Source organism: Scyliorhinus canicula, chromosome 12, assembly GCF_902713615.1.
Source record: "Scyliorhinus canicula chromosome 12, sScyCan1.1, whole genome shotgun sequence".
NCBI classification, from domain to species: domain Eukaryota; kingdom Metazoa; phylum Chordata; class Chondrichthyes; order Carcharhiniformes; family Scyliorhinidae; genus Scyliorhinus; species Scyliorhinus canicula.
The window spans coordinates 40,615,081-40,627,598 of NC_052157.1; the positions used below are offsets into that span (position 1 = coordinate 40,615,081).

Consider the following 12,518-nt stretch of genomic DNA (forward strand, 5'->3'; position numbering starts at 1 on the left):
CTCCCCTACCCTTAACTCCACCGATCTCCCTGGCCGCATCCCACTTACGGAGCTGGTGCGCCAGCATCCTGCTCGCCTTCTCCCCATATTCATACACCGCTCCCTGTGCCTTCCTCCACTGAACTTCCGCCTTTCTGGTGGTCAACAAGTCAAACTCAACCTGGAGACTAACCGCTCCCTCAGCAATCCCTCCTCCGGAGCCTCCGCGTATCTCCTGTCCACCCTCACCATCCCCCCCCCCCCCACCAGTCTCTCCCTCTCTGCTCTCTCCTCTCCCTGTGGGCTCGAATGGAGATCAACTCCCCCCTAATCAGCGCCTCCCAGACCGTCCCCACTTGGACCTCCCCATTGTCATTGGCCTCCTGGTACATCTCGATACATCCTCGAACCCGCCCGCCCACCTCCTCGTCCACCAGCAGCCCCACTAAGCGCCAAAGCGGGCGCTGGTCTCTCTCCTCCCCCAGCTCGAGGTCCACCCAGTGCGGGGCATGGTCAGAAATGGCTATCGCCGAGTACTGAGCATCCTCCACTCTCGCAATCAGCGCCCTACTCATAACGAAAAAATCAATCCGGGAATAGGCCTTATGCAAATGGGAGAAGTATGAAAATTCCCTGGCCCTCGGCCTCGCAAACCTCCATGGATCCACCCCTCCCATCTGGTTCATAAACCCCCTCAACACCTTAGCCGCCGCTGACCTCCTACCCGTCCTGGATCTGGATCGATCTAGTGCCGGATCCAGCACCATGTTAAATCTCCCCCCTCCCCCCACATTATCAGGCCCCCCCGCCTCCAAATCTGGAATCCGGCCTGACATGCGCCGCATGAAACCCGCATCGTCTCAATTCGGGGCGTATACATTGACCAGCACCACCCGCTCCCCCTGCAGCTTGCCGCTTACCATCACATACCTCCCACCGCTGCCTGCCACAACATTAGACGCCTCAAACGACACCCTCTTCCCCACCAGGATCGCCAACCCCCGATTTATTTGCATCCAGCCCCGAATGAAACACCTGGCCTACCCATCCCTTCCTCAACCTGACCTGATTCGCTACCTTCAGGTGCGTCTCCTGAAGCTAGGCCACATCCGCCTTCAGCCCCTTCAGGTGCCAAACACGCGGGCCCGTTTGACCGGCCCATTCAGTCCCCTCACATTTCAGGTTATCAGCCAGATCAGGGGGCTACCTGCCCCCCTCCCCCGCCGACTCGCCATTACCCTTCCTCAGCCCGCCACGTGCCCGCGCCCCCCTGCTCAGCCTGTTCCCCACGGCTGCAGACCCCCATCCCGACCCCCTCTACATGCTCCAGCTCCTTCTTGGCCATTCCAGCAGCAACCCGGTAACCCCCCCCCCCCCCCCCCCCCCCCCCGCCCCAGCTGCGTTGCTCCCTCCATTGCACTCCTGCAAGTCAGCTGACTTCTGCTGACCCCGCCACTCCTCCGACCCCTCCCAGCGTGGGGCTTCCCCTCCTCCCCAGTGTCCACCAGCAGGCTTTCCTCCTCCCCCTACTGCTCTCAAGCGGGAAAAAGACTGCGCTTCCCAGCTCCGGCCCTGCCCCCTTCAACCCTCAGCGTGGGAAAAAGCCCGTGCTTTCCACCTGCCCGACCCCACCTCCTCTAAAGCAGCTCCCTTGCCCAGTCCCCTCGCGGGGCCCCAACCCCCCCTCGCACCATCAGCCCCCCACACTGCAGGTCTGCCCCCCTCTTCGAGCCCATCCAACAAACCCAAGCAGAAACCAGTGCCCCACCTGCCCTAAAAGCAACAAAGAACCAACATTGAACAGAGAACCCCCCCATCAAAATATAACCGTTACATGCAGACCCCCGTACCCAACCCTCAATTTGAGTCCAATTTCGCGGCCTGCACAAAGGCCCACGCCTCCTCCGGGGACTCGAAGTAAAAATGTCGGTCCTTGTAGGTGACCCACAAACTCGCCGGCTGCAGCATGCCGAACTTCACTCCCTTCCTGTGTAGCACCGCCTTCGTCCGATTGTACCCGGCCCTCTTCTTTGCCACCTCCGCACTCCACCTCTGCACTCCAGTCCTGGTATATCCGTACCACAGTGTTCTCCCACCTGCTGCTCCGCTCCTTCTTGGCCCACCTGAGCACACACTCCCGGTCAGCAAACCGGTGGAACCGCACCAGCACCGCCCGTGGCGGCTCATTTGGCTTGGGTCTTCTTGCCAATATTCTGTGGGCCCCCTCCAGCTCCAGGGGCCCCTGAAAGGACCCAGCTCCCATCAGCGAATTTAGCATGATGACCACATAGGCCCCCATGTCTGACCCCTCCAGCCCTTCCGGAAGGCCCAGGGTCCGCAGACTTTTCCGCCTCGACCGATTCTCCATCTCCTCGAACCTCTCCTACCATTTTTTATGGAGCGCCTCGTGCATCTCCACCTTCACTGCGAGGCCTAAGGTCTCGTCCTTTCTTTCGGAGGCCTTTTGTCGGATCTCTCGGATCGCCACCCCCTGGGCTGTCTGGGTCTCCAGCAGCTTGTCAGTTGAAGCCTTCAACGGCTCCACCAGCTCTGCTTTAAGTTCCCTGAAGCAGCGCTGGAGAGTCTTCTGCTTTGGCGCTGCAACCACTTTTTTACTCGCCCCACTCCTGGTCCAGGCCATATACTGCTGGGGAAATGTTGCTGACTCCTTCCCACGCCGGGAAACGTTGAAAAAGTACCGCTGGGGGCCCTAAAAAGAGCCCAAAGGTCTGTTCCTGGCGGAAGCTGCCGAAAGTGCGGCTTAGCTCCGCATAGCCGCAACCAGAAGTCCACCTTCAGATCAAGCAATTCTCAACGTAGTGCGTTACGTCTGCTTTTAAATTTGGCCACCAACAGAACGGTCTGAGGTGGGCTAAAGTGGGTTCAATTCCCTGATGTCCATGATTGTCATGGAACAAACAAATGAGTTGGTACCTATCCTGCTCTGGAACTAATTAAAGGCTATCTTTAAGAATCACACCATTGTGTGTGGCCATGGAATTCTTAAATTTGTCATAAGGGGCTGGGAAGGTTCCCTAAAACTTCCCTGAGCTTCTCGTCCTGTTTCTGTGCCTGGGCTAAATCTTGTATGTTGGTCTGTGAGACCTGAACTGCGTGTACTGGGGTGCTTTCATGGCGGTTCCAAAAATAACCATGCCTAGAACCTGCTTTAGCTAGGGCATCTGCTTTTACATTTCCAGGTGGGGAAGAACGGTGGTGACTACGAACTTTTACAATGCCGTACTTCTTGTCCTTGGCCTGCGTTAAAATATGGCGGAGTAATGGGGCTGATGGTAGGGGTTTTCCGTCTGCGGAAACAAATCCTCTTGCTTCCCACAGGGATAGGAATTCCGTTAAACTGTTACAGACATGCAGGCTGTTTGAGTAGATGTCTGCTGGGGTGGGGAACGAATCGGGGTGGTCTACAATGTAAGCTATCGCTGCCAGTTCTGCTGCCTGCAAGCCTAAGTGTCCTGGCAACTTTAAGGAAATTGCTTCTAGGGCGCGTCCCTGCGCGTCCTCTACATAAATACCGCATCCTGTTATGCGTTTGCCGTCTAAAACTGTGGAGGAGCCATCCACATAGATTTTCAGGGGTGCGCACGTGTCTGTGGGCTGGGGTCTCTGGGGTGAACTATCTATCTTCCTGGGAGGTGTTTTTGGAATGAATGGGCCTGTGTTGTGTTGTGTGGAGATAATCTCACATTCATGAGGGGTGCCTGGGTACTGTAAATTGTCCGCGAGGAAAGTGTGTGTCTTTGTTCTTTTAATGGTGATGTCCCGTCCCTGTAAAAGAAGAGTCCAACAGGCTGTTCAGATTTGGCTGACTGCCATCTTTAAGTCGGCCGTCTAATAATAGCTGTGTTGGGGTGTGTTCTGTGAGGATGGTGATGGGGTTGAGTCCTGTAATGTACGAAAAGTACTGTACTGCCAAAAAAAAACTGCGAGCAAAAATCCTTACTCGACAGGGTCTAAAACTCGGGATGCGTATGCTACGGGTCTTAACTGGTCATGCCGTTCCTGGAGGAGCATGGCCGAAAGGGTTCGATCGGTGCTTGCTACTTCTATAGCGTAGGGGGGAAAGTGGGACTGGGACCTGTAGGGCAGGGGCTGTGCTGAGTGCTCTTTTTAAAGCATCCACGGCATCTGTATGCTGTGGAAGCCATTCCCAAGGTGCGTTTTTCTTGAGAAGGTCGGATAGGGGCGCTGCTTTAGTGGTGAAACCCTCTATGTCGTTTCCGCAGTAGCCAACCAGTCCTAAAAATGACCGGAGGGCTGAGACATTGTGGGGAAGGGGCAATTTGACAATCGAGTCAATCCTTTTCTGCTCGATCTCGTGTTTACAATGCGTTTATAACTGTTCCCAAATATATCACCTTTTCTTCCAAAATCTGGGCCTTTTTGGGGTTAACCTTGCATCGAATTTCTTTCAGGAGTCCTAAGAGTTCTGCTAGAAGCGAAATGTGCTCTGCCTTTGTGTCTTGTCTGTAGTAGCAGGTCGTCTACATACTGGACCAGACATTCGGGGCGGGAAAATTTAGCTAATCCATTTGCCAGCTGTCGGTGGAAAATGGAGGGGGAGTTGTGGAATCCTTGTGGAAGGCACGTCCACGTATACTGCTGTCCTTTAAAAGTGAATGCGAATTTGTACTGGCACGCTTTAGCCAATGGAATGGACCAGAAGCAATTGCTAATGTCCAAAACCGTAAAGAATCGTGACTGGAGTCCCTGCTTGAGCCTGGTCTCGGGACTTGTGGCTGCAGTGCGGGCTGCGGCTGGGGTCACTTTGTTCAGTTCCCGGTAATCAATGGTCAGTCGCCATGATCCATCGGGTTTCCTGACTGGCCAAATTGGGACATTATTAGTGGAGGCTACTGATCTCAGTAAACCCTGTTCTAATAAGCTGTCTATTACCTTTTGAGATTTCTCCCTCTGCTTCCTGGGGAAATCCGTACTGTTTCTGGGGTCTGGGGTCAGGACCTGGAATCTGCGCAGAGCCAGCCATGCTGCCACAGTCGTGCTTGTGCTGTGCAAATGCTGCTTTGTGTTCTTGCGGGGCTGCCCTAACCTGTTTGTCTGAACTAATTGTCCTTGTATCAAACCAGTATTCGCCTACTGAGCTTATCCTATTTGCATAATTGCCTACTGTGAGCGTGGCGGGGGCTCTTGCTGCTTTTGCCATTCTCCAGACACATTTGTTGACTGGATCAAATGAAAGGTTGTGGGAGCTCATAAAATCGATTCCCAAAATGTGTTCTGCTGTGTGGGGCAGATCAACTAACACTATGGTGGTTATATTGGCTGTGGGTTGCTCTGTCTTCTTTTGCCTGCGTTTATTCAGGCCTTCTACCGGGTCGTCTCTGTTATAGCCGATCGCATCAAAGATCGCTGTGTGCATCTCTGCTAGGGTGCCTCCTCCTACATTCTGTGGGTCGGGAAGGGCTGCTACTACTGAAGGATCAAGGCTCAAAACTGTGAGCTTTACCTGCTCTCTCGTCCAGGCCGTACATGGTGGCCAGCTGGTTAACTTTCGCAAAGAATTGGTGGGGGTCTGAAGTGGGGCGGAACGGTGTGATTTTCTCACACGCGTCCCATAATTGGGTCACGGTTAAGGGGGTTGTGTACAGAAAATCTGCTTCTCCTTCTGTTGTGGATCTGCGGTGTGTGGTTACCGGATTCATGGTGTGTTCTGCCTGTTCAGTGGGGGGTTGGGGTGCTCTTCTTTTCTGGGGTTTCTCCTGCGCACATGCTCCATGTACGTATCTATGGGCTGTTTCATTTAATTCCTGCCAATCGGGGCCGTTTTCCTGACCTAGTTGGGATCTGAATGTGCTCTGAAAGCCATTCTGGACTGAAAGTAGGGATTACAATTCTGCAATTTGCTTCCGGCACTTTGCGTGGTCTACCGAGCTCTGTCTTTGTTCCGTTGTGGAAGCATAGAGTGCTCGTAGGGCTGCTTTTAAATCACTGCATTTCTTCTGCAATGCCTCTACCTACTGTTCTGTTCCTTGTCTTACCAGGACCCCACGTTGTGTGTCCTGGTAGGCCTTCTCGTACTGGGTCTGGAAGCTGCTTAAGTGCGCCAGACAAGACTGGTGTGCCCTCTTGGCATCATCCACCTCTGTCTTTTGCTGCTAACTTCCATTTTAACTCTCTGTTCTCTCTCTCTATCTCGCTCACATCTACCTTACTCGTTCTATCTCTCTACGGAGCGTTCTAACGACCTCCTCTGTGCCTCGCAATTGTGCCAGACAGGACACGATAGCCATCGGCTTGCGAGCTTTTCCCAAGCTCTTCTTGTGAATCTCTCTGTCAGGTTCTCCCACCAAGTATGTCCTATACTCCCGTCACCTGTTTCTTCATTCGCCCAAAATTCGCTCCAAAGGGGCCGTCCTTTCCCTTTTGAGGTACTTCCTTATCTCATCTTCCCAAACGGAATACTGTCCTACTCTGCTGGTCGCTGTGACCTCGAATTCCTGGGGGTTCATAAGGCGTTCCATTGCCTTCATTGGCATTTTTCCTATATCTGGGTTTGTTACTAAATTTGGAACAGGGGGTGATAAAGCGGTGATATAAACACTTACAGCTTATGCTAATTTCCGGCTTACAAAACTCCCGACAGTTTTACGCAACAAAATCTCTCAGGTTTACCTTATATTCCTGTTAGTATGCATGCATTAACACACTTCCGAATTCTGGAGGATTGATCAGTACTGCTTACACTCTTGTGGTTCCTCTGTTTCCAATTGGATTTCTAATTCGAATTTTGGGTTCTCTCGGAGTGGGGGGGCCACTTCTAAGTCGAGTCCTGGCGGAGTCGCCAGTAAATGTTGCTCACTATGCTTTCCCTTAATTTGCTCTGTTTTAATTACCTTTGCTCAAGAGTCGCCAGGTATCTTTCTGATACCATCTCCGGGTTCAAAGCCAAGTACTGATCAATAACTCAATACACCAGTTAGTAAGTTTGAAATCAATACACATTTATTTACACACAGTCAATTATTACTCATGCATAAACTCTATTTGCTAAACTACAACTACTACTAAAGCCTATACTTAGCTTCGAGTGGCCCACTCAGTCAGAGGAACAATGGCCGTTGTCCGGTTCTGATACTGCTGGCTTCGAACTGGGATAGGATAGTAGCTAGGAGCGTCTATCTCGTAGCGTGCGTTGACCTTAGACTTACTTGGTTGGTGCTTGGCGGCCTCCTGTCACTGAGAGCCAAAGCCAAGGTGAGAGCTTTCAAAAGCTTCCAAGAGAGCGAACTGAACTTGGGGACTCTTTATAGTCCCCAGGCGTTTCGCTCCCTTCTGGGCGGACCCCGGACTTGGTCCCAATTAATTGGACCATGTCCCAATCATTCGTATTGATTTTCTCCAATACCGGAGTTGTTCCCTGATCATTGGGCTATGTGGCCGTTGGCCTGCCTTTGTTTTAGCTCCCACTGGCGCCGGGGTGTCTGCCCTGGTCTCGATTGTTTCAATGTTTCTTTTGGTCCCTGGAGATAGCTCATTAATATGCTAATGGTTATTGGTTTCAGTTCTGTCTGGATTCTACAAATCTTAATACACAGGAAGACTTGCACCTGCTTGTTTTCTCTAGTGTCTGTTTTTCCCTGCACTCCTCCTTGCGAGTGTCCATTTTGGAATCGGGACGTGGCCACACCAGGTGGCTGCAGTTAGCAGTGCTGTCTCAAAGTGCCATGGACCCAGGTTCAATTCCAGCCTTGGGTGACTAGAGTCTGCACATTCTCCCTGTGTCTGCGGGTTTCCTCCGGATGCTCCAGTTTGCTCCCACAGTCCAAAGATGTGCAGGCTGGGTGAATTGGCCATGCTAGATTGCCCCTTAGTGTCCAAAAGGTCGAGTGGGCTGAGGTAGAGTGGTCTTTGAGGATCAGTGCAGATTCAATGGGCCGAATGGCTTCCATCTGCACTGTCGGAATTCATGCTTTTAGGCTAATGTGGGTGTTGAGTTCTGTGCACAAAATCTGTTTTTCAGTACTCTGATATTTATTCCGTAGCTGTGTGTGTTTGCATACTCACTTCAAAGTGTGACATACAAGAAAATTGTTCTAAACCTTGTGTCTCTTACTAGGTGGCTTATATGTCCGTGATGGAAAACGTCTAAAACCAGTTTTTTGCTCCCTTCTTATTCTTGACTGGACCAAAATTGTGGGGATGGTTATAATAGTTGCTTTTTTAAAAAAGTAATTGTGACGTGGAAGACCTGATCAAACTGTGGGAGTCACCATTGACATTTTTTTCTTCCTAGGTGGTAATCAACGAGAGCTTGCTCGTCAGAAAAATGCAAAAAAATCAAGCGAGCAAAGTAAACGGAAAAGAAAGGATGATGGTTTATCTGCTGCCGCCAGAAAGCAGAGGTAAACCAAACATAGCATCAACTGAAACCATCGCACAAAACAGTCAAACAGCTGATAAAATGCAGTCACAATTTTGCAACTCATCTAGGAATAAAGCAGTCATATATTTTTGTCCTTCTGGCTTTATTTTAGTGGGGTTGCTTGGAGACTTCATGAATGCTGAACAATTAAATATTCAGTAATGAAAAATGCAGGTCTGTTTGCATCTGCAAGGATAACATTTTTGGTATGGATCCTCTGTCAAAACTTAGCATAGATGGGGTTAAATTAATTTTCAGGGGGAAGACATTTTGTGATAGACTGCTATCATAAAGAAGCAGTTGGTAAGTTTGATAACTTGATAACCTAGAACAAGCGGTCCTATCTTGTCCTGTGTAATGAGACAGGATTGATTCATGATCTCATAGGAGCGATCACAATATGGTGGAATTTAAAATACAGATGGAGGGTGAGAAAGTAAAATCAAATACTAGTGTTTTGTGTTTAAACAAAGGAGATTACAAGGGGATGAGAGAAGAACTAGCTAAGGTAGACTGGGAGCTAAGACTTTATGGTGGAACAGTTGAGGAACAGTGGAGAACCTTCCAAGCGATTTTTCACAGTGCTCAGCGCTCAGCAAAGGTTTATACCAACAAAAAGGAAGGACGGAAGAAAGAGGGAAAATCGACCGTGGATGTCTAAGGAAATAAGGGAGAGTATCAAATTGAAGGAAAAAGCATATAAAGTGGCAAAGATTGCTGGGAGATTAGAGGACTGGGAAATCTTTAGGGGGCAACAGAAAGTTACTAAAAAAGCTATAAAGAAGAGTAAGATAGAGTATGAGAGTAAACTTGCTCAGAATATAAAAACAGACAGTAAAAGTTTTTACAAATATATAAGACAAAAAAGAGTGGCTAAGGTAAATATTGGTCCTTTAGAGGATGAGAAGGGAGTTTTAATAATGGGAAATGAGGAAATGGCTGAGGAACTGAACAGGTTTTTTGGGTCGGTCTTCACAGTGGAAGACACAAATAACATGCCAGCGACTGATAGAAATGAGGCTATGACAGGTGAGGACCTTGAGAGGATTGTTATCACTAAGGAGGGAGTGATGGGCAAGCTAATGGGGCTAAAGGTAGACAAGTCTCCTGGCCCTGATGGAATGCATCCCAGTGTGCTAAAAGAGATGGCTAGGGAAATTGCAGATGCACTAGTGATAATTTACCGAAATTCACTAGACTCTGGGGTGGTCCCGGTGGATTGGAAATTAGCAAACGTGACGCCACTGTTTAAAAAAGGAGGTAGGCAGAAAGCAGGAAATTATAGGCCAGTGAGCTTAACTTCGGTAATAGGGAAGATGCTGGAATCTATCATCAAGGAAGAAATAGCGAGGCATCTGGATAGAAATTGTCCCATTGGGCAGACGCAGCATGGGTTCGTAAAAGGCAGGCCATGCCTAACTAATTTAGTGGAATTTTTTGAGGACATTACCAGTGCAGTAGATAACGGGGAGCCGATGGATGTGGTATATCTGGATTTCCAGAAAGCCTTTGACAAGGTGCCACACAAAAGGTTGCTGCATAAGATAAAGATGCATGGCATTAAGGGTAAAGTAGTAGCATGGATAGAGGATTGGTTAATTAATAGAAAGCAAAGAGTTGGGATAAATGGGTGTTTCTCTGGTTGGCAATCAGTAGCTAGTGGTGTCCCTCAGGGATCCGTGTTGGGCCCACAATTGTTCACAATTTACATAGATGATTTGGAGTTGGGGACCAAGGGCAATGTGTCCAAGTTTGCAGATGACACTAAGATGAGTGGTAAAGCAAAAAGTGCAGGGGATACTGGAAATCTGCAGAGGGATTTGGATAGGTTAAGTGAATGGGCTCGGGTCTGGCAGATGGAATACAATGTTGACAAATGTGAGGTTATCCATTTTGGTAGGAATAACAGCAAACGGGATTATTATTTAAACAATAAAATATTAAAGCATGCCGCTGTTCAGAGAGACTTGGGTGTGCTAGTGCATGAGTCACAGAAGGTTGGTTTACAAGTGCAACAGGTGATTAAGAAGGCAAATGGAATTTTGTCCTTCATTGCTAGAGGGATGGAGTTTAAGACTAGGGAGGTTATGTTGCAATTGTATAAGGTGTTAGTGCGGCCACACCTGGAGTATTGTGTTCAGTTTTGGTCTCCTTACTTGAGAAAGGACGTACTGGCGCTGGAGGGTGTGCAGAGGAGATTCACTAGGTTAATCCCAGAGCTGAAGGGATTGGATTATGAGGAGAGGTTGAGTAGACTGGGACTGTACTCGTTGGAATTTAGAAGGATGAGGGGGGATCTTATAGAAACATTTAAAATTATGAAGGGAATAGATAGGATAGATGCGGGCAGGTTGTTTCCACTGGCGGGTGACAGCAGAACTAGGGGACATAGCCTCAAAATAAGGGGAAGTAGATTTAGGACGAACTTCTTCACCCAAAGGGTTGTGAATCTATGGAATTCCTTGCCCAGTGAAGCAGTTGAGGCTCCTTCATTACATGTTTTTAAGGTAAAGATAGATAGTTTTTTGAAGAATAAAGGGATTAAGGGTTATGGTGTTCGGGCCGGAAAGTGGAGCTGAGTCCACAAAAGATCAGCCATGATCTAATTGAATGGCGGAGCAGGCTCGAGGGGCCAGATGGCCTACTCCTGCTCCTAGTTCTTATTATGTTCTTATGTTCTTATGTAAATGGTTCCTATAAAGCTACACATTTCTGGATAAGTGAATATCTGTACAGTGTGTGCTGTATTGTACCATGATTTGTTTTGGAGTAGCCTCATTCAGTTAACTTGAACTGCGGATGCATCTCCAGAGCGCAGTCCCAATGGGAGCCCACTTTACTATGAGCATTAGTTTCTGTACATTAAGGCTCTGTTACTGCCCCAGATATAATTGCCAGCCATTCATTCTATTGTGCATGTACAGGATTAAAGATTCTCTCAAAAGACTGTCCAGGCATATATTCAAGTAAAGTGTGTCTGGAAAGTGATGTGATGGTTTACAATTTGTATTCTTGCAGGGATGCTGAAATAATGCAGCAGAAACAAAAAGGAATAAACGATTCTGCAGCACCGGAGGGACATGATGCAGGAACATCGAACTAAGGCCCACACCCGTGGTACTCTGCCTAACTTTCCTGGATGGATACATCTAACGAGCAACGCGGCTTTGTCTTCAAAATATTGAACATATTTAAAACATTGGGTTCTGATACTTCAGAAAATTGCATTGTTGTATCTTTCCTATGGGACTATGCCATGTTTAATGCAAAGGAAGGTGTCTTGCTTGTAGAATTGGTACTGATGCAGTATTAGACCTGGTACTGTAAAGGTGCATTTCCTGCATGAGCATAATTCACTAGGTATTTCCAGTATAAGCAGAAAATAAGCTTGCATTTGGATTTATGTGACCAGCCTTGTATTTTTGTATAACGCTAACCCTTTAAATTCTGTTCTAATAAAGACAGCATTTAAGTTGACAAAGCTGAGTTTAGCTGCTTGTCTTTAAGTTGCCACTAAAGCTTTGCCATTCTTGAAGCATCTTTATTCTGCCTCGGTGATCCAGATGTGGAAGGAAACCAGTCAGTTTTTTAGCACACTTGAATCAAGTTTTGACATTTTCTGGCGAGGTAGGTATAAGTGCTTTATGAGCATTTGCCACTGCCTTTCAATTAGTCCATGCACACACCAATTAATTCTGCTTTATATGCTACACTTGCAAATTAAAATTTTCTCTGCCGGAGCTACATTGGCTTTAAATGCGTAGTTTTTGTAAAAAGAAATCATTTACAGGATGTGGGCTTCGCTGGTTAGGCCAGCATTTATTGTCCATCCTTAGTTGCCCTTCAGAAAGTGGTGGCAAGTTGCTTTCTTGAACCGCTGCAGTCCCTGGGGTGTAGGTACAGCTTCTGTGCTGTTAGGGAGGGAGTTCCAGAATTTTGCCCCAGCAACAGTGACTATTTCCAAGTCAGGGTGGTGAGTGACCTTGGAGGGGAACCTCCAGGTGGTGGGGTTCCTAGGTATCTGCTGCCCCTGTCTTTATTTAGAAGGTGCTGTCTAAGGAACCATGGTGTGTTACTGCAGTGCATCTTGTTGATGGTGCACACAGCTTCCACTGTTCTTCAGTGGTGGAGCGTTTGA

At 48.5% G+C, this 12,518-nt stretch overlaps 1 protein-coding gene across 1 annotated transcript in view; it reads left to right on the forward strand.

Annotated features, from left to right (window-relative positions):
* Nucleotides 1-11,903, forward strand: part of LOC119975209 (small EDRK-rich factor 2-like) — a 30,420-nt gene extending 18,517 nt beyond the window's left edge. The window contains exons 2-3 of the mRNA XM_038814824.1: nucleotides 8,252-8,360; nucleotides 11,399-11,903. Of these exons, the coding sequence (XP_038670752.1) occupies nucleotides 8,252-8,360; nucleotides 11,399-11,483 (194 nt within the window). The 3' untranslated portion in view covers nucleotides 11,484-11,903. The remainder of the gene's footprint in view (nucleotides 1-8,251; nucleotides 8,361-11,398) is intronic.
* Nucleotides 11,904-12,518: the final 615 nt, after the last annotated feature.